This window comes from Chrysoperla carnea, chromosome 1 (assembly GCF_905475395.1).
Source record: "Chrysoperla carnea chromosome 1, inChrCarn1.1, whole genome shotgun sequence".
Classification (NCBI taxonomy): Eukaryota; Metazoa; Arthropoda; class Insecta; order Neuroptera; family Chrysopidae; genus Chrysoperla; species Chrysoperla carnea.
The window spans coordinates 87,334,057-87,357,612 of record NC_058337.1 but is presented as its reverse complement, the minus strand read 5'-3'; the positions used below and the strand labels follow the sequence as shown (position 1 = coordinate 87,357,612).

At 29.7% G+C, this 23,556-nt stretch overlaps 3 protein-coding genes across 5 annotated transcripts in view; 2 read left to right on the top strand and 1 right to left on the bottom strand.

Moving 5' to 3' along the window:
• Positions 1–818: 818 nt before the first annotated feature.
• LOC123291897 (myoneurin-like) lies at positions 819–2,810 on the top strand. Its single transcript, XM_044872350.1, has 3 exons — positions 819–993; positions 1,083–1,928; positions 2,448–2,810. The coding sequence occupies exons 1-3, from the start codon at positions 823–825 to the stop codon at positions 2,808–2,810; spliced, it is 1,380 nt and encodes a 459-aa protein (XP_044728285.1). The 5' UTR covers positions 819–822.
• A 1,491-nt stretch (positions 2,811–4,301) lies between these two features.
• On the top strand, positions 4,302–7,863 carry LOC123305070 (MKRN2 opposite strand protein). 3 transcript variants are annotated; one of them, XM_044886679.1, is made up of 5 exons: positions 5,299–5,595; positions 5,651–5,862; positions 5,926–6,003; positions 6,113–6,550; positions 6,581–7,863. In XM_044886679.1, exons 2-4 carry the CDS (start codon positions 5,732–5,734, stop codon positions 6,519–6,521), a joined length of 618 nt encoding a protein of 205 aa, XP_044742614.1. In that variant the 5' UTR covers positions 5,299–5,595; positions 5,651–5,731; the 3' UTR covers positions 6,522–6,550; positions 6,581–7,863. The 3 variants fall into 3 exon arrangements, with proteins under 3 accessions (XP_044742613.1, XP_044742612.1, XP_044742614.1); XM_044886678.1 differs by lacking the exon at positions 5,299–5,595 and adding an exon at positions 4,302–4,349 and having other exon boundaries at positions 6,113–7,863; XM_044886677.1 differs by lacking the exon at positions 5,299–5,595 and adding an exon at positions 4,330–4,387 and having other exon boundaries at positions 6,113–7,863.
• A 4,334-nt stretch (positions 7,864–12,197) lies between these two features.
• LOC123291889 (pleckstrin homology domain-containing family G member 5-like) overlaps positions 12,198–23,556 on the bottom strand; it is a 58,156-nt gene continuing 46,797 nt past the window's right edge. Inside the window, exons 6-18 of the mRNA XM_044872337.1 lie at positions 22,549–22,607; positions 22,314–22,481; positions 21,433–21,586; positions 21,279–21,373; positions 20,680–21,020; positions 19,324–19,444; positions 18,966–19,076; positions 17,927–18,073; positions 17,644–17,868; positions 17,300–17,532; positions 16,561–17,120; positions 13,170–13,300; positions 12,198–12,355 (exon numbers count right to left, since the gene is read on the bottom strand). Of these exons, the coding sequence (XP_044728272.1) occupies positions 12,254–12,355; positions 13,170–13,300; positions 16,561–17,120; positions 17,300–17,532; positions 17,644–17,868; positions 17,927–18,073; positions 18,966–19,076; positions 19,324–19,444; positions 20,680–21,020; positions 21,279–21,373; positions 21,433–21,586; positions 22,314–22,481; positions 22,549–22,607 (2,447 nt within the window). The 3' untranslated portion in view covers positions 12,198–12,253. The remainder of the gene's footprint in view (positions 12,356–13,169; positions 13,301–16,560; positions 17,121–17,299; positions 17,533–17,643; positions 17,869–17,926; positions 18,074–18,965; positions 19,077–19,323; positions 19,445–20,679; positions 21,021–21,278; positions 21,374–21,432; positions 21,587–22,313; positions 22,482–22,548; positions 22,608–23,556) is intronic.

Sequence of the window (23,556 nt, the reverse complement as noted above, 5' to 3'; positions counted from 1 at the left end):
TCTTTTTTTTAATTGAAAGTAAATTGGCGAAAACGATTCGGAAACACACGATGTTACACGAAGGTAGGTTTGACGTCATTTAAACTTGATAATAATGATATATTAATGCGGCTGTTTTATTGTCATTGTTTGTCGGATTGACATCACAGATCACGTGTGCGTTGGAGCCAAAAAAAATTATTTCAACTCGTTTTAAATTATTTCAAATATTGTGAATTTTTTACAATTTTTTTCACAGTGATTTTATTCTTCAAAATGTGTAATTTTCGAGTTACAGGCTCTACTCGACCTATTTTTTCATAAAGAATTATCAAAAAGCATTTCTGTTTTTCATGAAAAAGGTCTATACACAGACATGCACGTGTTTATACAATAATTCAAAATATTAGTATAGCACTTTGTCAGGCTTAAAGACAAAGAGGGAAGACGGTCCCTTTTTTCGGTCTCTGCTTTAACGGTCAAAAATTTCTATTGCGTTTCTTATTCGTTTAAGCCTCTATCTTATGTATAACCTCTTTGCTTTAACAATAAGAAGATACCATTCTAGTAATGAGAGACGGTGGTTTGAAATCGATGTGCTAATCCATTTCTTTACACAATACTGCAAAATTAAAAGATCATATTCAAGGAAATCGAAAAATTACACGAATACTTTAAATTTACCATGTTCCACGTGTGTGAAACATCGAAACTAGCTCCGATAACGTTCAAAAAATCCGCTGTTTGATGATGTCATATACATCGACGCGACAAACTATTGCGCATATACACTACTATTTCAAAATCATATGTTTTAACCTGTTTATCCAACATTATATTAAAATGTTGAAAAAATGTTTTGTGCCATCCTGTTCAAATAATAGTCAAGATAGCCCATCGAAATTATTTCTATCAGTACCCAAACCAGATAATCGTCGAAAATTATGGTTCAAATCTGTTGGCGCAAATTACAGAAGTTCTAGAAGTGTTTTTTGTTGTGAGGATCATTTTAATGTGAGTGGCATTCTGTTTTGCATAACGTTTTACAACCATTGTTATATAACATTTAATTTATAGTTCTATATAAAATAATTGATTTCCAGTTACCAATCGATGCAGAGAATTGGGTTTATTTTAAAACAGTTGGCGGGCGTATCAGGTTACATGAACATGTTGTACCGCATTTAAATTTAGAAGCAAATTCACAATCTGTTGAATATTCACAGTTATCAAATTCAGAAAAGAAACTTCAACAGGAAAATATAGAGCAAATGAAAATTGCTCGAAAGCAAGATACAGTTGCGGAACCATTTATTTCCAGTATCTCACAGCAACTGTTTCATAACACTCGCGAAGAATTAGTTAAAGCAACAGAGTCTCCAATTCGAATAGGACTTCTAATTAAAAATAATAAATGCTTTTTATCCCACCATAACGATAAAAAAGGGAGAAGAAATTCTTCAACTTGCGTTAAAAATCAAATTTCTGACGATGATAATTTCAATATAGCCTCAAAATATATTCAAAATTCGACTACATGTGGGGAAAAAAATTATACGAAGCGTACAGCTAGAATAAAAAAAAGAAGAAAATCTCCAATTTGTATAAAACCTGATTTTTCTGATGATGATGCAACTATTCCCTCTTATGAAAGTATTCAAAACTCGCCTTCGCGTGGAACGGAAAAATCTTTAGATTGTATGAATAATAACGATAGTCAAAATGATGAACCAAACTTAACAATTTCTTCTGTAGAATTTGCTCAGAGCTCCTCTACAAAATACATACAAGTTTATAAAATGAGTTCACCCGAATTAGAAAAGGGAAATTCTTCAATTTTTGTGAAAACCGAGTTTTCAGAATATGATGAACATAATTTTGAAGCAATTTCGGTTCCTGAATATATTGAGAGTTGGACTTTTAGTGGCGAGGAACTTCATCAAAATAATGTAGCCGATTTAAAAATAAAAAATTCTTTAGTTAATGTAAAAACTGAAATTTTTGAAGATGATAGGGATAATTTTGAAATTGTTTCTATACCAGAAAACATTCAGGATTCGTCACTCTGTGATGATATGAATAATTCTGAACATAATCAAAACTCGTATGTTAGTGACAATCTTATAAATACCGAAATCGATGTAAAAGTTTGTGTAAAAAACGAAGTTTGTGAAGAAAAGGTTAATAATTTGCAGCTAATCACAGATGAACGAGTTAAATTGGAACAGCAATTAAATACGGAATTAATTATTAAAGACGAAAATTTAATTTCATGTGAGGAAACTTATATCTGTGGTGCATGTGATAAAATATTTTATAATAAAACTAAATTAAAATTACATAAAAAAAGTCATCAAAAGTTTATGTGTGACATTTGTGATAAAATATTTACTTTCAAACATCATTTAACCACTCATAAACGAACTCATAATCGTGAAAAATCATATGCGTGTGATGTTTGTGCTCAGAAATTTACACAAAAAGCTAGTTTAATTATACATCAACGAATTCATACAGGTGAAAAGCCATATTCATGTGATTTTTGTGATAAAGCATTTGCAAAAAAATCTTATTTAACTTGTCATAGAAAATCTCATACTGGAGACATACCGTATAAATGTGGTGTTTGTGAAAAATATTTTTCACAACGCAGTACGTTAAGGGTACATAAGAAACAGCATACTAGTGCTGATAAAAGATCTTTCTCATGTGATGTGTGTGATAAAACATTTTATAAGCGTGATTCTTTAGTTGTACACAAGATTCAGCATATACAACCAAATTATGGTGGGTACCACGGATCTAGTAATTATAGTAGGGATGTAGTATAAAGTCCTACTTTAGACGAAGGGGTGTATCACTCAGGGGAGAAGCAATGTGCCTATTTTTGATTGTCTGCGGATCTCATTTGCGGGAAATTCAAATAGAACGATAATATTTCGTGTGTTTTAGATCTTAATATTTCTATATCCATGGTTTTAGATTGCCTCAAGCAATATGCCTGCTTTTGATTGGCTGCGGCTGTTCGCACTTTCAATTGCGGGAAAATTTAAATGGATAGCGAATTATGCGTGTGTTGTATATTGGTCCGAATTACAAATATAATATTTTTAACTAATTACCCTTGGATGAAGGAATATACCTTTAATATTCCTATGACGACTAATTACCTAAAGAATATGTCGTAAATAATTCGTAAAATAATAAAATAAAACTTCACTTATTATACCATGTATATATGAAATATACATAGTATATTAAGTTTAGTCCCAAGTTTGTAACGCTTAAAAATAATGATGCTAGGAAACAAATTTTGTCATAGGTGTTCATAAAATCACCTAATTAGACCATTTCCGGTTGTCCGTCCGTCCGTGGACACGATAACTCAAAAACGAAAAAAGATATCGAGCTGAAATTTTTACAGCGTACTCAGGACGTAAAAAGTGAGGTCAAGTTCGTAAATGAGCATCATAGGTGAATTGGGTCTTGGGTCCGTAGGACCCATCTTGTAAACCGTTAGAGATAGAACAAAAGTTTAAATGTAAAAATGTTCCTTATCAAAAATTAAACAACTTTTGTTTGAAACATTTTTTCGTAAGCATCACTGTGTACCCGTGAGGGCGCCAATTAGGCGAAAATTTTATAATAATTATGTACTATACTTGATTATCAGTTATGTATGTGTCACATGTTTGTATGTGTAATGTGATAAAGAAATCAACACTGACTATACATGGTATTTCAACAATTAACTCAGTCAATTGTTTGTTTTTACTTGTTTAAATTAAGATTAGGTCTATACATGAGATTTCAACAATTAACCCAGTTAATTGTTTGTTTTCAGTTGTTTTTTAAACATTTTTTGACGTTTATGTAGCCAATGGTATATAAATATAACCTAAAAAATGATGATTATATGATTATATTTTTATACGGTTAATTAAAATATTAATCTAATAAAATATATTTTAAATTATAGAGATAAATTTTTTAAATTATATAAATATTTATATATATTTTTTTTTGTACACACGATACATACACACGATTTGAATTAAATTGGGTTATTTCCCACAATTATAATAACAGAAGCATACGTTTACACCAAGAAAAACAAGAGTCGACTTAATTTTTGATTAATACGATTTTATAGACTTTAATATAGTCTACACAAGTAAATTAAAAAAAAAAAAAAGAATATTTAATACATATTGGTCGATAAAAAATTGTTAATTTTTGTTAATCGAAGTTTTATTGGGATTATTTCAAGTGTAATCTAATTTAATTTTGAATAAAAGTTTTCTATATTATTAATTTGTCTTGTGAATTTTTTTAGTGTAAAATGTTAAATTTTAATTAATCCGGAACAGGTAGAATCAATTAACAAATATCCATCAATTAACTTTATGTATGTATTATAAGTAAAAAAAACATTCGTAAACTTACTCGTGCAGAATTATTCGAGGAATATCTTACTTTAAGTTTTTGTACTAGTTACTTAAAATTACCAATAGGAAATTTTATCTGAGACATACATAAAATTTAACTGCAAGGGCTATATAGGCCTCATTTTAATTTCGTTAGTCCAATTTCTCGAAAACTAAGGCAATTTAAAAAAAAAAGTATTTTCTCGTTAAGAGATGCCCTAAAACCTCTGCATATAATAATAATTATTATTTTCGTAGATGCGTGATGAAACCGTGAAAACGCAAAGTAAAACAAACAATTGACTGAGTTAATTGTTGAAATACCATGTATAGTGTTGATTACTCTATCACATTACACATATACCTATACATGTCACACATACATAAATTTGAATTTCCTGTGAGTCATACAAGCCGAGAATTAAAAGGCGAAGAACGCGATAAAACCGTGTTTCCTCGTAAAGTTTCGAACGGATTTGAGTTTAACTCTATTTTTGTTTTTGTTTTTTTGTTTTTTTTGTATCAAAATGGTTATTTCGCTTTTTATTTTTATTTTTTTGTGCAAAAAAAACGATTTTTTCCAAAATATGATTTCTTAAAAACTATTGTTTTTATCTTAATTATCTCATTGCAAAACTGGACAGGAGAATTATTTTAAATTTTAAACTCTTTTGCTTTGTACTATACTCAATTGTTGCAAATATAATCTAGACCTTATTTCTTTATTGTCCTAATATCTAATTTACTGTATCGGCGTCGTAAAACCATAAAAATGATGTACAGAGGGGTCAAGATTACAGAGGCACGGTATTATATTTTTTATTTAAATACAGAGTATTATGAATAACATATTAAACAATCAATAGTCACAGAAGATTGCTGTGAACTTCTGCCTGTTCACATTATTTGTTCTGAATATTTTATACAAATAAGTTTAAAAGATAAGTGGTCTTTGTGCGATTGAAAACTGCATCATGGAGAACCCCATTCACAACCACCATTAACAACTGACAACGTAACATTAACAAACTTAATATAACCTTTACCATACAATGGTCGCTGGGCATCGCGTAATCTCTCTCGATTCAAATATTATCTACACTAACACTCCGAGTCTCTTTTATCTAGACCAGTTTGTATAATCAACCCCCTTCGCGAACATAACTATTTTAGTGAATTGAAAATAAAAGTAAATTTGTGAGAAGTTTCGTCTATCGAATTTTAACATAAATTTTCTTTTTCAGTTTAAAAATGACTGCCAACTCTGATAACTAACTCATGGTTCATATAAAACATTTGGATAAGTAAAATAGCATCCATCGACAATGGATATGGATCCTGGAATTATTTGTTTTCAACATTGTGGATTGAAAATTTTTTGTTTTAGTCTTCCAGACAAATGCCCTTTATGTAAAACTGATTTTACCTCGGGCGGGTTAAATCTTTTACCATTTAGGTATTAATTTTATTAAATTTAAATTGTTATAATAAGTACATAAATTAAAATTTCTATTTTAAGGGTACCGTATCCATTTGTAAGGGCCTCTCAACATCCATGTGCAGTTGTAATAAAGCCTACAGTTGGTGACTTTTTAAAGTAATTTTTATTTATTTTCATAAATTTCTTTTCCAAAATATAGTCCTAAATTAATATAAAAATGGGCTTATAGAATATAAATTGTTCATCAAAAATATTTTTGTTTTAGTGATTACTATAACTCTATGGATCTCCATATCGGTGTGACAACATCATCTGGAATTATTGTAGAATTTGATCAATGTGGATTACGTAGACATAGTAATCCACTATGGGAACAATGTTTATTGCTGGGTCAAGTACCAATATCATGGCGTGAACATTGGGATTTAACACTGTTAAGGGTATGCAAACAAAATTGTTGGAATCAGAAATCATATGATGAGAAACTGTTCAATTGTTATACATTTGTATTAACATTTTTAAAAGAATTAGAATATGATCAAATGTCAATTGCAGCTAGGTGTCGAAATATATTTTGTGAAGAATATATTGTACCTCGTACAACCATTGCGGGAAAGTATATATCGTTATATAGGAAATTGAAAAAAGATGTCTGTTTTGTTGAGAATATGTAAGGAGCACAATCTCATTTGACTAAAAAAGAATCCACAAAATAGCATTAAAGAAAAAAGGCCAGAAAAGCGCTCGTGTAGCGGAGGATATAATCATAACTGAACAGTATATATGGTCCCCCGATACAGCAACACCGTCATTTAAGGCTATTTGGGGTATACTTTTTCTTACACAGAGAGTGTGCTTCTTACCTCTACCTTCCATATATGCCACATATACACTAAACTTTACTGTTAAAGATATAATTGCCTTCATTTGACTCGGATATCTTGATATGATATTAGGGAATTTTGCTGCATTTTTTCTACTGCAATAGCACACTCTGGGATTATTCAGAATCATAGTTCGCTTTCATTTTTATAGAAAAAAAAAGCATTTGCTTTTTTGTACCCTGTATATATGAAATATATGTCAAAGTGTACCAACTTTAGTGCCAAGTTTATAACACTTAGAAATATTGATGATCCAAACAAAATTTTGGTATAATTGTTCATAAAATCAATTAATTAGTTCATATCTAGATGTGCGTCCGTCTGTCCGTGATACGATGACGATAATTAAAACGAAAAGAAATATTTATAGAGTGCTAAGGACTTAAAAAGTGTGTTTGAGCTCGTAAATGACCAGCATAGGCTAATTGGGTCTTGCGTCCGTGGGACCTATCTTGTAAACCGTTATAAAAAATAAACAACTTTTGTTTGAAACATTGTTTCGAAAAAATTTTCATTATTAACCCGTTAGGGCGTAAAATTTTGATGTGTATTTTCTCCAAAACTGTAAAAGACAGGGAACTGAAAATTTGCAGTAGTTTCAACTAGTGATCTTTTAAAAGATTCTCGAATAACAAAAACAAAATTTTAGACAAATTAAAAATAAATGACAAAACTGCTTTTATAAAATAACGAAAGTCAAATTGTCACAGGTTCTTAGGGACTATTCATTCATTACTTAAGCATAATTTTGATGATTTTTGACTTTTCACCCTCTCCCACGTACGCATACATAAGATTTCTAGAATGTTAAAACGATGTTAAAAAAAGGATCAGTAATATTAAAACTAAGTTTGACGTAGATAAAGAATTTTATTCTTTAGCACAGAGTTTATAATCGAAAGTAGAACTGCACGTTAAAAAAAATTTGGCTAGGCAGTTTCAAATGAGGTGCTATATCCGTGGTTGAACAGTAGGCATCTGTGATTTGACTGAAAGTATTTTAAACAATTTAAAATAATTTATTTTATATTTTAAATAACCACATACTGAAACTTGAAAACTCATGTATCAATTGGAAAGACTTCTCAGTGATAGATATTATTTATTTCTAATTTATTTAAACTTAAATGAAGTAGTGGCTATTTTTTTATTCATTCATATTTTTGATACTTTTGTAACTATATTGTTAAGTTTAAAAAAATCTATTTGATTAGAATAAAATAATGTATATTTAAATTTTAAATAGACTATGTTTATTCCTAAATTAATTACCTTTAAGTTTAGGCTAAAAATTTTAAACAAAATTTATATTTTCTTTAAATTTTCAATCAAAAAATTGTTCCAAGAATATTTCAGAAAGTTGGAATTTAAACCAAATTAATAGATTCTTTTTAAAGATACAGATCCTAAGAAGGGTCTAAACATATTTAAACCTTCGTATACTGGCGCATTGTTCTGTCACAAGTAACAAATCAATAATTCATTGTTTACCTACTCAAAAAATAACATCACTGGGACTTTGCAGATTTTAGTAGCTCTTTAATTTGTTGTAAGATATGGATTACATCGACGGACATCGTCGGTCTCACGGATCGATAAGAAACAATTAAAATCCGCATTTTCAATGTAAAATTATATTCCGATTATTATCAAGATGATAGGAAAAGAACAGACCTGCCTGTCTTTATTGGAAAAGGTTAAAAAGAAAGAATTTGTCAATCTAAATATTTCGATTTATGAATATTTTTTCAGTTACAATATACTACAAAAGATTGCTTTAAGAAGAGGTTTTTTTAAAATTGTTAAAAACTAATTAAAATACTATTTATGTTTGCGTATATGACTATAGGTAAATTTACACATTTCAGTGACCGGATGGCAACTTCCGACAAAGTGATAGTACATCTTAGTACTCTTCAGGAATTTCGATAGGAGATATTTTACTGAACTAAAGTGGCCGCCCAGTCGTTGAAATGTGTAGACCGACCTATAAAGTCCCAAAATTCGACACAAACTACGATGTATTATTCAAGAATCATAAACATATGGTACTAATTATTTTTAAAAAAGAAAAATTATTGGTATTTGGACGAATTACTCTTTACATCTTCTTTAAAGTAATTAACCTCTAAACACTAATTCGGTTTTATGATATTTATATTTACTAAGTATGTATAAAAATTGGAAGTCCTCAAAAATTACATATAGGAAAACAAATTGTGAATTTAAAACTTACTTTAACAATCAAGGTTTTCATTTAAAGCGATCAAGTCAGACAAAACTTTGGAACTTTGTTTAGAAAATGATAACAAAGTGTAATACAGTGGAACCGCGATTTGCAAGGCATTGTTATTAACGTTATAGTTATACCGGATTACAAGGGGTACCGTATTAGACAGGGGTCCAATAACAGAGGGTCTAAGCTGTATGTATATAATAAAATTTCATAATCCTGAATCAAATATATGATAGTGGTGGGAGTAATCAGTTACGGTTTTTATAAATAAAAATCTAAATTTTATTTTTTATCTAAAATCAGTTGAAATTCAAAAATAAATTAACTAATTGTTCGAAGTTCGATAAAACTTAAACAACAGTAAAATTGTTCAGCAATAACTTTGTATGAAAGACTCATTGATTTATCAATAAGTGCGTATCGCTGAATCAATTTAGAAAATAGCCCATCAACTTAGCCTGCGGCCAATATCAAATAGCTTGTATTCTGAAATTCAATCCAGCAGCTTAGCTGGTTTAAATTGACATATTGTCAGATGATTGGCTCATGATTGCGTGATTTGGTGACGTCATATTAAAATGATCAGTGTTTTGAATTGTATTTTTGAACAAGCCTATAATAAACATAATACTTTAACATTTTGTCTTAACCACCCTTGCATAATTTACAAATTACTTCTTATTATTGAGAATGCCATTAAATAGATTGTTTGCTTGGCGGTATAAAATAAATTACATCAATATGACTGCACATTAATTCATTGAGAGTATATTTGTCATTTGTGTATCGTTACTATTTTTATCGAGAAAAAATAATGATCTCCTTCAGAACTTTTCAGAGATTTACCTCTAATTATTCCAATTCAATGTCTAGTGAGATAGACTGTCTTCTAAAGGCAAGGCAGGTAAAATGTTAATATTATTTGTACGGGCGAGAATTATTTTTAAGATTATAATTATTAAATAGGTAGTATCTAATACTAAGTCGCAAGAAATAAAACTCAACCTTGATTCACATCGTAGTCTGCTTCGAATTGATCAAGCACGCAATAAATATTGCACTTATTTGTTGCATTTTCTGCTTACAACAAATTGAATTTCTAATCGATTTACTATTTTCTGATTCAATCTAAACTAAAATTCGCTTTTAAAAACTGATTACTAAATAGCAGCAACACACTCCAAACTCATTGAGTATTTTTGTTTTATAAATTGTTTTGCTTACTCTCTAAAAGCTCGAATTGTTTTCGTTTATTAAGTCTCTATTGGTCTCTATAATAACAAGATGTTTAGAAAAATGTAACATAAGAATTGTATTCGTTGTATTAAATGTGCAGAAAATAATTTCTTAAAATGACATGATATTTTTTTAAAAAACTGTGTCCACAGCACTATTTTCAGTACACGAAAAAATCAGTTTTTTAAATATTTAATAGGTACGTATAATGCTACGGTCAGACACGAAGCCGAACGCCAAACAACGATGAATAGTCATGAAATAGGTATGAAACTTTAATGCTAAGAAAAACTTTATCTATATATACGGGTATTTCATGCCTTGATGGGCATAGTTTCAGGTCGGATTCTTTTGACAATTGTAAGTCGAAAGTGCGTTATATACTTTTGTCCAAAACTCAATAGTTAAGGAGTTATGTGCACTATTAAATTTAACCAAAACGAAAAAGACATTGTTAATGAAGTAGTATAATATTTATTAATGAAAAATTTTCCTATTGCTGTCACAAATGTAATTTAAGTTTTGGTTCAAAATGTTCCCTGGCATCCTCACAACACATTATATACATCTTTTGTCTTTTCATTCAATGGAAAAATTAGCTGAGTCTAACAAATATGTTTTTTTTACTCGTAGCGCTGACATCTTAGCGTTAAAATCTCATAAAATAGCGCATTATATAATCACTCTGTGATCGAGATGTTATATAATTTTTTGGTACCTTCCTTTTCTCGTTGTTATTCTCGTTTGTGTTCGCCTTCGTGCCTGGCGTAGCTTAAGTTAAAAAAGACTCATTATTTTTAATATGACTGAGTAACATCATTGTGGACCCATTTTTAAACTGAGCAATTAATATCGATGCAACTGAAAATTCAATGTTTTTGAAAATTACGTTCTTTCGTAAAAAATTTGCTCTATTGCTAATAACTATATAAAAATAGAGTAGAAGTGACCTTCAAGGAGATACCAAAACGGACAAATATTCAAGATTAATGTGTTGAAAATTATTTATTAACATTAAGAAAGATTTCATTTTTATATTAAATTTTTTTAGAACTTCGTAATCAAACAAGAAAATTTTATGACATTTTTCAAAGGTGGTATTCTTTCTAATGTCATCTGGTTTTAAAGAAGATTCGCAACATCGAATTATTTTATTACAAAAACGGTAAGGTTCAAGATTATTCCTAACAATCATTATTTTATGAAGAGAAAAATTATTACTTTTATTAACATTGCCTCGAAAAATTTGCATTAAATTATAAACAATAATAATTTTCTAGCATCAAAATTGGCTGAGATTTGGTACTTTTTACGATAATAATTTTTTTTTTCATGTTATTATACAAGATCATACGCGAAGAAACCCTAAAATTTATGAATTTTTTTTCGAATAACTTGAAAACCGTACACACAAAATAAAAAAGATATTCGATTGCTTTTCCTGTAAAAATAATACTCTCCGAGTTAATAATATAGATTATAAATAACACATTTATGAAATATTAATTAATATTAATAATATTTTTGTTATAAGTTTTATTTGATCGTTATGTTTACGAATTAGGTTATGTTTACGTATTCAAACAACAGCTGAATTTGACAGTTAAATTTTAGTCAACTAAATTTTTAAAAATGTTTTTATGATTTTTAATTTTTATTAATACACATTAAATTTGATAAAATGAACTTGTGAATAATTTTTTCTCATATCAATAAAATTAAAGATTCCAAGTTGATTACGAAGTTTTCTGTAGATATGTCAACACACACAACGATTTGTTTATTTACACGTTCATAACAGAATGCTTTGAGAGTAAACATTGTCCTTTTTTAATTATTTTGATCACCATTTTAGAACTCCAAAATAGAAAAAACAACAAATTGATACAAAGCCAAAATTTTGATTAAAAAAATTAAAAAATAATGTCATAGTGGAATGCAGTCATTGTAAAAATATCTCTAATTAGCACCTACTACATTTAAATTATTGTTTGTTTATTTTAAACACTACCTATATTGTGCTTATAAATATATCACTCTTAATTTTATGCTATGTATTATTGTCCTCTGGTTTTATTATTTCAATTTGGTCAGCATGACTAGTATTCCAGGATAAACGTTTTTTTATGTTTCTACTGCGACTATCATTTTTCTGTAAACATTAAAATTTATAAATAATACTGACACACAAAGATAATTAAGACTTCTATATCTCATCTAAAAGGTATGAAATGGATAAAAACTAGGGTAGTATTCATCGTTTGTATTGACAATAATTAGATCCATATGTGTGCAAATAAATCGGTCGATCTTTTGGTAGTCGTTCAGGACCTTCGAAAAATGTAGGTACCCATGATAGCATTCTATTTCGAGGTAGTTTTAGAGTGTGTAATACATAAATAAGTGGACCAATGATAATTCCTTGCGGCATTCTAGATGTTACAATGTCACGGAAAATTGTTAGTTCTTAATTTTTTAATCACATGAACTCTGGGTCATGCCAAAGATAAAAATGTTTTCATCAAAAGTGTTTTTAAATTTTGGTCTAGAATCTAGAATAAAGCAGAAGTTATGAAAAAGTATAAATACTTCTACGCACATAGACAAAATGTTGATAACCTCTTTTTTAAAATAAAAATTGCAATATAGTAAATCAACCAAAGAAGTTTAGAGCGATTGACGATTTTATAAATGTGAATCTAATTTTTGTCAATATACAGTCTTGGAAGTGTACACATAATTTTGGAAACAATTTCAAGAATAATTTTGCATTCCATTTTTGTACTGTAAAATAATGTTATGAAATGCCAATAAAATTTAATTAAATAAAATAATGCCCAATATTTCACTAAATACTTTTTCTACACACTATTCACAAGCATTAATTTTGATATATTCTGCATGCATTTTTCCAATGTGATGTAAATAAGGAAGTCTGCATAAAAACATCTTCATGTTTTGTCAACCTTATTATCCTCCACGATGCTTGCAGTAAAATATCTTCGATTGTCTACACGATATGGTCGTTGTATTATTGCTTGTTTATTTTGTATCCCAGTTGATTGATCGGAGGTAACCTCTTCAATATTATCAATTCCTAGCAAAAATAAGAAAAAAATTTCAAACTTTATGTAAAAAAACCATTGAATTTTTTTAAGAAAATAAGAAATAGATTTTGTTTAAAGTATATAGTGATTACGAAAATTTAGAAATCTTTTATATTTGTTTTAATTATTTGGAGACTAGGTACTCGATAGTTGTATTGTTTTTAATAATTCCTTATTATTCCTTGCGTGTAGAACCAGAAAAAATCAGTTTTGGACGCGAAAGTGGAGGTGTATTTGTCGCAGTCAACTATCGCTTAATTAGCTTTTTTACTAAACGGCTTTTTTACTATATCCAGCCAGGAAATCAAACAGCTAGGCAAATGACTTGATTTACTGGCTTTGAATGGATTTACAACGTTTAACTAATTGCCTAGTCTAGTCATTTAAATTAAATTCCACTTTCTATTGTCTGGTGTGGAAACCCATACACAACAACAGCCACAACATTGTTAGTCTATTTTGTGGCCAATGGTTGCCCTCTCAAATGAGATATAATAAGGTAGGGATTGCCATTTTAAATTTCAAAGTTGGGGTAGCTGGGAGTCAGGGTATGAAACCTAAAATTCTCTAGGTACCATTTTTGAACTTCCCTCTCGATATCTAAATTGACGTGTTTTCACTCAAAACAATAATCACATCGGATCAAGAGTTATTAAGGGTGTATACTTTTGAAATTATCACACTGTATATATGAAAACAGGTTCAATGATTCTCAATTTTCATTACAATTATGCTTTTTTAGTTTTTTCCCATACATTGGTCATCTTTTTTACAGAACAAATACACGACGGGGGCTAAAATTATCGAGAAAGTGTCTGCTCCTGAACACGATTGTTCGAAATATAATTTAAAAAATTAGTAGTTTGTCCAATTCATTCTTAATAATCGTAATCACTATAGTATTCACTATCAATCCATGTTAAAAGGGTTTTATTATTCATGATTAGACCACATTCGAATAAAGAAGAAAAAAAATCACATTCAAAGGTGTTTTAGGTAATGTTAACATGCCCAAGCTAAACATGCTCATCCATTATTTGCCCATTCTCGTTATCTTATATGGTATTATTAACAGAAAAATGGGAGCCTAATTTCAATTTCAGTTTACCAAATAGTTTTAAAATCAGTTTCAACTTTAATTAAAGAGAATTGAAAAAAATACACATATACCAGGAGTCGAACCCGGCTCTCTTGGATTCATGCTAAGCGCCTTAACCAACTGGATCATACATGCTTTAGGTATGATGTATAATTTTTCCAACTCAACGAATTTTTTGTGTTTTGTTTGTCAACATTAACATAGATAATACCTAAACAGTTTCAATTTGCAAGCTCTACCAATTTCTAGATCAAGACTTCTTTTAATAAATACAAATAACTAATCTTATAAGAATAATCTTTATCGGTGACTTAAAGTACCATCTTTTACTAATGACTTGATAGTTGATAATTGATATACAGATAAGTGTGAGATTTTGAAAACGCTGTGAAAGGAAATACCATCAATATTTTCAAAATATTTTTTACCACTTTTTAAAATTAAGGCAAATCTATACAAAAAAAAGTAAACTTTGTCCGCTCAGGACCCGCCACGGTATTTTAAATATTTTAGTTAAATTTATTACCCTCTCTTCTGAAAAGTTTTTTTTATTTTTGAGGAGAAATACTTTATAATAACATCAAGTAGCCAATAATATGTATATATTCATTACCGATACAATCTTCTATCTTCTGTTAATCAAATACATATTCCCTTTGTCATTTCACTTTTGAACACAACAAACACTACATATATGGGGAAATTAATGAAAATTTTGAAAAATCAAGCTAGACATAACAGGTAGATTTGAAAGTAGTACAACATATCCAAATTTCAAATTGAAATAATATTTGGTTCAACAGATTGGTAGGAAAAACGATCTAAAATTTAATACATTGATAAAAAATATGTATAGAACACCCTTAAGTACTGATTGCAGATTGTAACACGCATTTTTTAAATTGTATTGAAAATCGTTAGGTCATATTTTTGTCTTATCATGTTTTTCTTGTCAGAGCAGTAGATATCCTACCATAGGAGTTATCTGTGAAAGCATTTTATCAAAACAGCATTGAATCACTGAAATTGCGGATCTGACAAGAAGTGGTTTCATTCCCAATGGCAATGCTGCGGCATAAGGTAAATAACTTTATAAATAAGCTGCAAATATATCAACCCTGGACAGATATCATCTTTTTGGAGTCAAAACTGAACCGAATTTACTGAATCAAAAATACAATTAATTTTCTTCAGTACTTCATTTTCTTAAAAGCTTATTCATCTTGTTTAAGGAATAAAAAGGAAATTTAAAAAAATTGATAGGATTTCTTTTTACTGTGTTTTTAAAATCGCATACTTTTCTGCCCCATTCTATATATCACGATAAATGTAAATACACAAATAATCTATTATACAATAATTTTTCATTAGTTCTTTGTGACACTGGCGAAGGTCTCATACAATGCACTCAATAACTCGATAACAGTTGCAAACTGTCGTCCTTTCAGCAAGTTCCTGATCAACGGAAAGAGACCAAAATCCTCTTGCCATATATAATATAATAATACATGTATTGGTTTTGTGAAATGCCAAATTCGCACACCTCGAGCGTAAGCATTGTTTCGTCTAGACAACAGACAAACTGTATGCATTCGGCGGTATTTTGGGTTTCTAAATATAGTGTTTTTATCAATACATGTCCAAATTAATTTGTTTTGTTCTTGACGCGTAAAAACATTGAATGTTTCTTGAGGTTAAGTTAAATATTAAGCAACGTATACAGCAATAAGACTTGGCCAAGTTGGCACAGACGCGAAAAGTACCGAATGTCAAAGCTAGAAGATGATGAAATCTCAGATTATTTTTTAGATCCTGACACAGAAAAAAATTAAAGTAAATCAGCAGCGATTAAATATAGAATATCGTTAAGCGTACGGATGAGCTTAATGAAGATATCAAGTTTTTTAAGATTAAACTTGGTCAAGTTGAGCAATGGGTGTAAAATAGATCTAGAAATTAGCGAAGTAGAGCGAGATTGTAAAATATTATCGAATGATATGTACATAAAAACATAAATGACCAGGGGCTAACATACTTTATGATTGATATCTAATTGAAATGTACTTACAAAAAAAATCCAACATTTTTTATCTCTCCTACACTTAAAAATAATTTTGATCTTAAAAATAAAAGAACGAAATAGATAATAACCTGATATTAGAGGAACATCCAGTTCATCACTATTCATTGGTTCCAAACTTGGTGCATTTGTACCACTTACAGAATGTATATGACGTGTTTTTAACAATGGCGGATTCTTACTTTGTGGTATTGCAATACCACGTCGTAAATTTCCTCGTGTTGGTGATGGTGGGGGATATGAGATTCCTCTTTGACTGGGACTTAATAAATGTTGATTATGATGTCTAGAATTTGGTACGACTAATGTATGTAATGTTGGATATGTACTCATTGTGCCATTATTCGGTGATCCTAAAATTAAATTTGGTAAACTTTGCCCTAAATTATTGTATGGTTGTACGGATAATGTGTTTGGTGTGCTAATTTTCATTTGTGCCGATGTGCTACTATGAACTCTAGTCTTCAATGGAGATTTTGGACTTTTTATGGATTTTTCTACAGGTAATGATTGGACACCTTCGTCACTTGAAATCGATGCGGTACGTTGATCGGCTTCTACGGAAATTGCCCGCGATGATGGGTTGTAAATTGAACCAGCTGATGATTGATCATTCATTTCCATGCTTCCACTGTAAAATAGAAAATTTATTCGGTGTAGAAAATGAATTTTACACAACATTGTTGGCAAACAAGGAGGAAGAAAAGTTCATTTTTACGCTCAGCCACTTAACTGTGAGTAACACCATGAGTCGAATTCACGACGTGTAACAGAAGTCTAATGTAACATAATACCTTATATTGTACTTACCTATGACTATGGACAAGACTGGATAATCGACTAGTTTGCGAGGAATTTGCAAATGGTGACCTTGAAAGCATTGATACTCCAAATAAACTTTGATTATCCTCTATGCCCAATTCAAGATTAAATTCAGTTGGTTCAACTACATCTATTACGCTTTGTTGTCGAACCATTGGAGCTGAAGCTGATTTTGCTTGTCTGTACGCCACCTGAGCTTTACGAATACTATCAATCCATTTCTAAATAAAAATTGGTAATTTTATAATGAAAACATTATTTGTTTCGGAAACGTCCTACATCTAGGATTGAAAGTAGTAATTGTTTCTAGAATACTATAGTTAAAATTATACCTTTATTTTTTTCGAGTCGCCTTGTAAAATAAATGCAGCAATTGCCATGTTAAATTCATTTAAATAAACTAAACCCATTGTCGTCAAATCTTTAGCTAATTCTGTAACGATTAAACGGTCCACAATATATGGTTGTCTAATGATTCGTATTGATTGTGTCACTTTTTTTGTTGTTACTTTTCCAATTAATAATAAATCGGTTAGGAGCATACAATGGACTTCAATCTAAAATTTATAGAAATATAGATTATCCTGAAAAATATTACAGATTTAATGTTTATACTTTAGAGGAAGTTGAATCTTTTAGCTTTAAATCATCTTCTAAAAGAAGATGTCTCTGGCGATCTGTACTGCATCCAAGCATTGGTCTGGTTAAATCTAGGTTACTATGATTTCGCACAATAGTTTCTAAATCATCTTCTTTCGATTCCTAAAATCGTAAAAAAGTGTAATTAATAAAAAATGTTGCCATTGTTTCATCGTTTGTAAAACTCCAACTGTTTTTATATCTTTTACGATTTTCTATGATTTCGAAAATTCCTTGGTTTCTTTACAAGTACACATAGCCATCAAATATTTCCCCACAAAGGTATTTGGTCTAGAGCCAAGTGATCAACAGAGGGTGACTTTTTTTCGAAGGCCTATTACTCTAGCTATAAAGCTAGCATCATAGACATAGGAAAAGAGAAGGAACGGAGTGTAAGCGAGAGAGGTTAGCTCCACTTAGGGGCGAGGGCAGGATACCATTGTGTCTGCTTTGTGTCTGCTTCCATTTTAAAAGAATATGTTTCACACATACACATATATCCAGGGTAAATATCAGTTAACTGCAGATTCTTTGGAAAGAGGATACTGAGAAATGAGGATAGAATGGTTTTTTAATTGCTTTATTTATTTGCAGTTCCTATGCTAAAGCTATGGTAAAATTTATTTTAGACATAATTTAACGAGAAATTAAATTTAAGAACTTAGGGATTATTATTAAATCACAAAGTTCCAGAGATTTTGATCGTTTAAAATACGAGATAATTATGTCTACGTTCCTAATTTTGACCAATTTACCTCAAAATTGACATCTCGAAGACGAAAATTAATATCTAATTTTTTTTAAAAATTTATTCTAAAAACATTCTTTTAAACTCTCCTAGTTTTTTCATGCTTTTAATGGGGAAATCGAGAACTTTGCAGCTGACTATCTCGCGATCTAAATGACCAAAAATTCTGCTACTTCTGAGTCTGTGGAAAAAAGTTGGCCAAATCTGCCGACAAGTGCATTGATGCTGGCAATACCTCAACAAAAAAGAAAATGTTAAAATACTTACGACAGCTTCATAACTTTCAATTCTTGCAATCATTCGCTTCAGACTTTCATTATCTTGTCGGCATTTTAATATAAAGTTAACATTATTTACAAAATCGTCAACAGATTTTATCTAAAACATAATTTTAAAATAATCTCTTTTAATGAAAATTTGTCTTAGCGGTATATTCTAGCAAAAAATTTTTCTCAAGACAAAATATATTTTCCTCAAGCCATCTGCGCCAACATTATTTTAGACGATGCTGTTTATTGTGATCATTGATATATCATGATACCAACGTCATAAATAGTTATAGAATACGAGTAAAACTGGATTTCATTTATTCTTTTATGTTTTGATTACATGAAATTTATCTTACCATTGCACTTAAACATTCTTTATGATGTTCAAAATCAGAATTTTTGTAAATTACTTTTAATATTAAACCATATTTTGTTAATCGTTGCATTGGACGTACTAAAATATCCATAAGTCGAAGCCTACAAATATAATAATTTTCTTAATTAATAAGGAAAAATATATTCCAGGAATCGAAAACCGTATTTCTTGCATTCGTGGTAAATATTTTAACCACTCAACCAGTTGTAACAATGGTCACAAGTATTATTTCCATCCAATGACAAAATTACTCTTGGAGCTAATTTATTTTTAAACAGTTGCTGTTCTTTTTAAAAAAAAATTAAGTCACTACCTGCCCTCCCCCCGCTTGGCGATGCCCATGTTTCAATGGGTACAATGATAAATAATGAACAGTGTTAAGTGAGTTAGTTATTAAGCATGTTATCCACTAATAAAGCAATATTTCATTCCCATTTCCTGATAAATGGTAAGTAATCGAGTAATTTAAATTGGAAATTCTCAAAACGGGTCAGCTTCTAGTTTCAATTAGTGTCAATTACTATCGTCAGTTGGTGGGACTGCAACTCCCAGTTATCTGACAAATGGTAAGTTCAAGTATTGCATCTGGTAGTCTAAATTGAAACTACTCAAAACGGGTCAGCTGCCAGTTTTAATTAGTACGGTTATTATTGCCAGTTGACGCGTTTGCAACTCCGCCAGTTATCCGGTAGTTAATATTTTCTTGAAACCATGGAAATTCTATAAGTATTGAAATGAGATACAAAAAAAAAAATTATCAAGGGAGAAAATTCTAAATAACTCCAGAACAGTTCATTATTTTTCGTTGTATCCGTTAAAACATTTATTAAAATGCTTCGAACTACAACATATAATTGTATGATTAATACTTTATTAAGAATACTGTAAATTGATTGTTGATTAACAGTTCATGAAATAAATGGTGGAAACGCATATAAATTTTATTTTACATTAAATCTTACTATTAAAATATATTTATTGGCGCTCCCACCATTTTATCTAGAATTATGAACAGCTATTTGAGTAGTTTTGAGGTATTATTTATTATTATTCAGGTACCTATTGTAAATATAGGTATTTATTAGAGCTACATGCGAGCGCAGCGAGCTTCACTATCGAAGGCTCAAGCCAGGCCAAAGGCCAGTTATTCCAGAGTTTGAAGTTTTCACTTCCGTCGACAGTCCCCATGACTGCCTACTTTTTTTTTCTAGTAAAATGCGCGGATAAAAAATTTAGGAATTTTAAAATACATTAAAATTAATTGATACTTAAATAATATTAAGTAATAAACAAATATTAAGAAATATTAAGTAATAAAAAGTGTATTAAAACAAACCTGTTACATTCTTTTTGCGTTTCACACCATACCAAATATGCTGTAAATAATTCATTTTGTGAATGCATTTCTTTGCAATAATGTTGACATTTTGATTGTTCGGAACAATATTTAATATACGGATCAAATATTTCACGAAATTGTATAAAACCATCCAATAGATATTCTGGATTTAATAAATCGTGTGTATCACTTGCATGTTTTAACATTGGATATATATGCAATCGCCAAAATAGTACGTTTGTTCGATGTATTTCAGTAATATTTGAAAATAATTTGTTTTTATCTACTTCTATTAAAATATTCGACAATTGTAAGCTTTTTAAACATGCTAAAAATAACTGAAAAAAAAAAATGAAATTTCATGTAAATATAAAATCTCTCATAATACTACAGAAATTAGACTCAAATATTCATCTTAAATTAAAAAATTATCTGAAGAAGAGAAAAATTTGGTTAGAGATAAATTTAAACAAATATCTTTATAAATTATAGATCATGTGTTATTCTAATGTAAGAGCTATATTGTTATAGAGTTTCATTCAAATTCATTTGGTATTTTTTACGTGAAAGTGGAACAAACACAATAAAAATCTTACATTTGTGACAACACGTAGCATTTGAATATAGTCAACTTCAGTTGTTATTAACTCCCATAAAGCGGTTTGTTGTTGCTGTTGTTTTTCCGATAATTCTGTAAAAAATTGTTTGTTAAATCAAATACTAAAAATAAATTAAAAATACGTCACTTACTGGTTACGTCAAGTGATTGTCGCCAGTTATTTCCGATAGTATTTAATAATTCTTTGCAATCTATCTCATCTTCTTCTGATTTATTTTCTGACATTGGAATACCATTCTTAGCGTAATGATTCAGTTGCTCTACTAATTGTTCCATTTTAGTATCCTAAAAAGTCATTCGCTTGGTAAAGGTTTGTGTACCTGAGAGAGCAAACTTTTTTGGCTACGAGGGATATGATCAGGATTCGAATATCTTTAGGTGAATGGCACAGCGGAATATTTCAAAGGTAAATGAAGGATTTTGAAAGTAAAAGAGACTGCAGAATCTGTTTTTGAAAGGACTTTTGGGTAAATTGGCTGAAAATTTGGTAATAGGTAGTTCATAACTTGCTGTTCAAAGGTCTGAATGGGTACAAAATTTTGCAGTGAATAGTCTTCGAGAAATTTGGGGCAAAGGTCTCTTCATATAGTTCATTTAGGGGTTTTTTGCTGCACATAAATTGCAAAGATTGATAAAAACCCCTGAAATATTTTCTCATAAAGTGGTTTGGATTCGAGTCTGCGCCGAAGCGCATTAAAATTTTTGTGTGTCTAGCAGACAATTGGCGTACTCGCTCTCTTATAAAAATGAAATAACGAACGCGCAGAAAATATTTTTATCATGAACATTTCGCGACTCCAAGATACCATAGCACTGTACTGGCGGTTTGAGAGGGTGTAAATATCTATCTCTTTGGTATAAACAAACAAATAATCATAAAACATATAATCTAGTTCATAACCCTGATTAAGCCGTCTATTTCTGCTGAACAAATGCAGTGTCTTTCATGCCTTGGACTATTCGAATTGGACATTTTGAAATGTATTAAATTTTGAAATAAAAATAATCCTACCTTATTGTTACCAAAGAAACCAGACCATCTTTGACGTTCTTTTTTCTTTAAGTTCTCAACTTTATTAATATATTTACTACCATCGTAAGTAAGGATAGGTGTAGTATTCGTTATAATAATAGAATCGTCCACACTTGAACTGAAATATGAACTTTTTGATCCATAACTCTAAAAATAAATTAAATCGATTAAAACAAAAATAAAACTAAATAAAATAATAAAAAAAATTACTTACGCTAGATAATTTGTGAGATTTTTGGCTTGAAGCTTGTTGCTTGCTGCTTGAATCTCGTACTGCAAACATACATAGAACATTTTAAGAATATTTTGCAATTTTTTTTTTTTTAGCAAAAATCACATATTTTGCTTATTACGGTCCGTGGAGACTTGGAGGACTTAAGACCTATACATATAATGGCAGAGATATACACTATACAGTCTTATATAACACAAAATTAAACATAAAAAATTCTAATTAACACTTTGGAGGACTAAAAGAAAGTGGCCTTTTGAGGCTTAGAACAAATAAAGACCTTGCTAATATGAAGGTATATTGTAGAAAACCTAGCTTATTTACTGAAATTAAAAAAAATATTGACAAACACAGCAGATTTAGAAACAATAGAAGCAGAAAAGTTTGCTAAAAATCTATTAGAGATCTCAAGTCATTAATCCCTCCACACAAGTCGGAACGAATTGGCGACGTACAATGAATATGATAATGAATTTTTTGTCAGAACCGAGATTTTTCGATGGTTTACAGTGTGTGATTCAAATGTCCACATGGAGAATAATTAAACATGCATGTATTTTTCGACTTCTATATGAAATATAACTCCGATTTTGATGAAAATTTTTTACACAGCTTTATATAAATGCATTGCCTAATTTCATGACTTTATCATCCGATGATAAGGCTGCAACGGAAAAAAAATATGAGCATTTTGGAACACCCTGAAGTTCCGATAAAATGTAATGTAAAATATTTTTTTTTCAATATTGTAAAAACTTTTTCCAGAGCTTTTTTGTAACTATGAAACACAGACTGTTGCAAATTTGTAAAGAACTTCGAATAGGGGATTTATTAACCTCAATCTCATATCAGCCCTATCAAACAATATTAGGAAGATCAAAATTTCGTGCAAAAATTTTAATTATGCTGTAAAGGTAAAAGTCGGAACATACACGCTTTAAAACAAATTTTGACCCATAAAAGTTATCTAAAAACCATAAAATAGTTTTT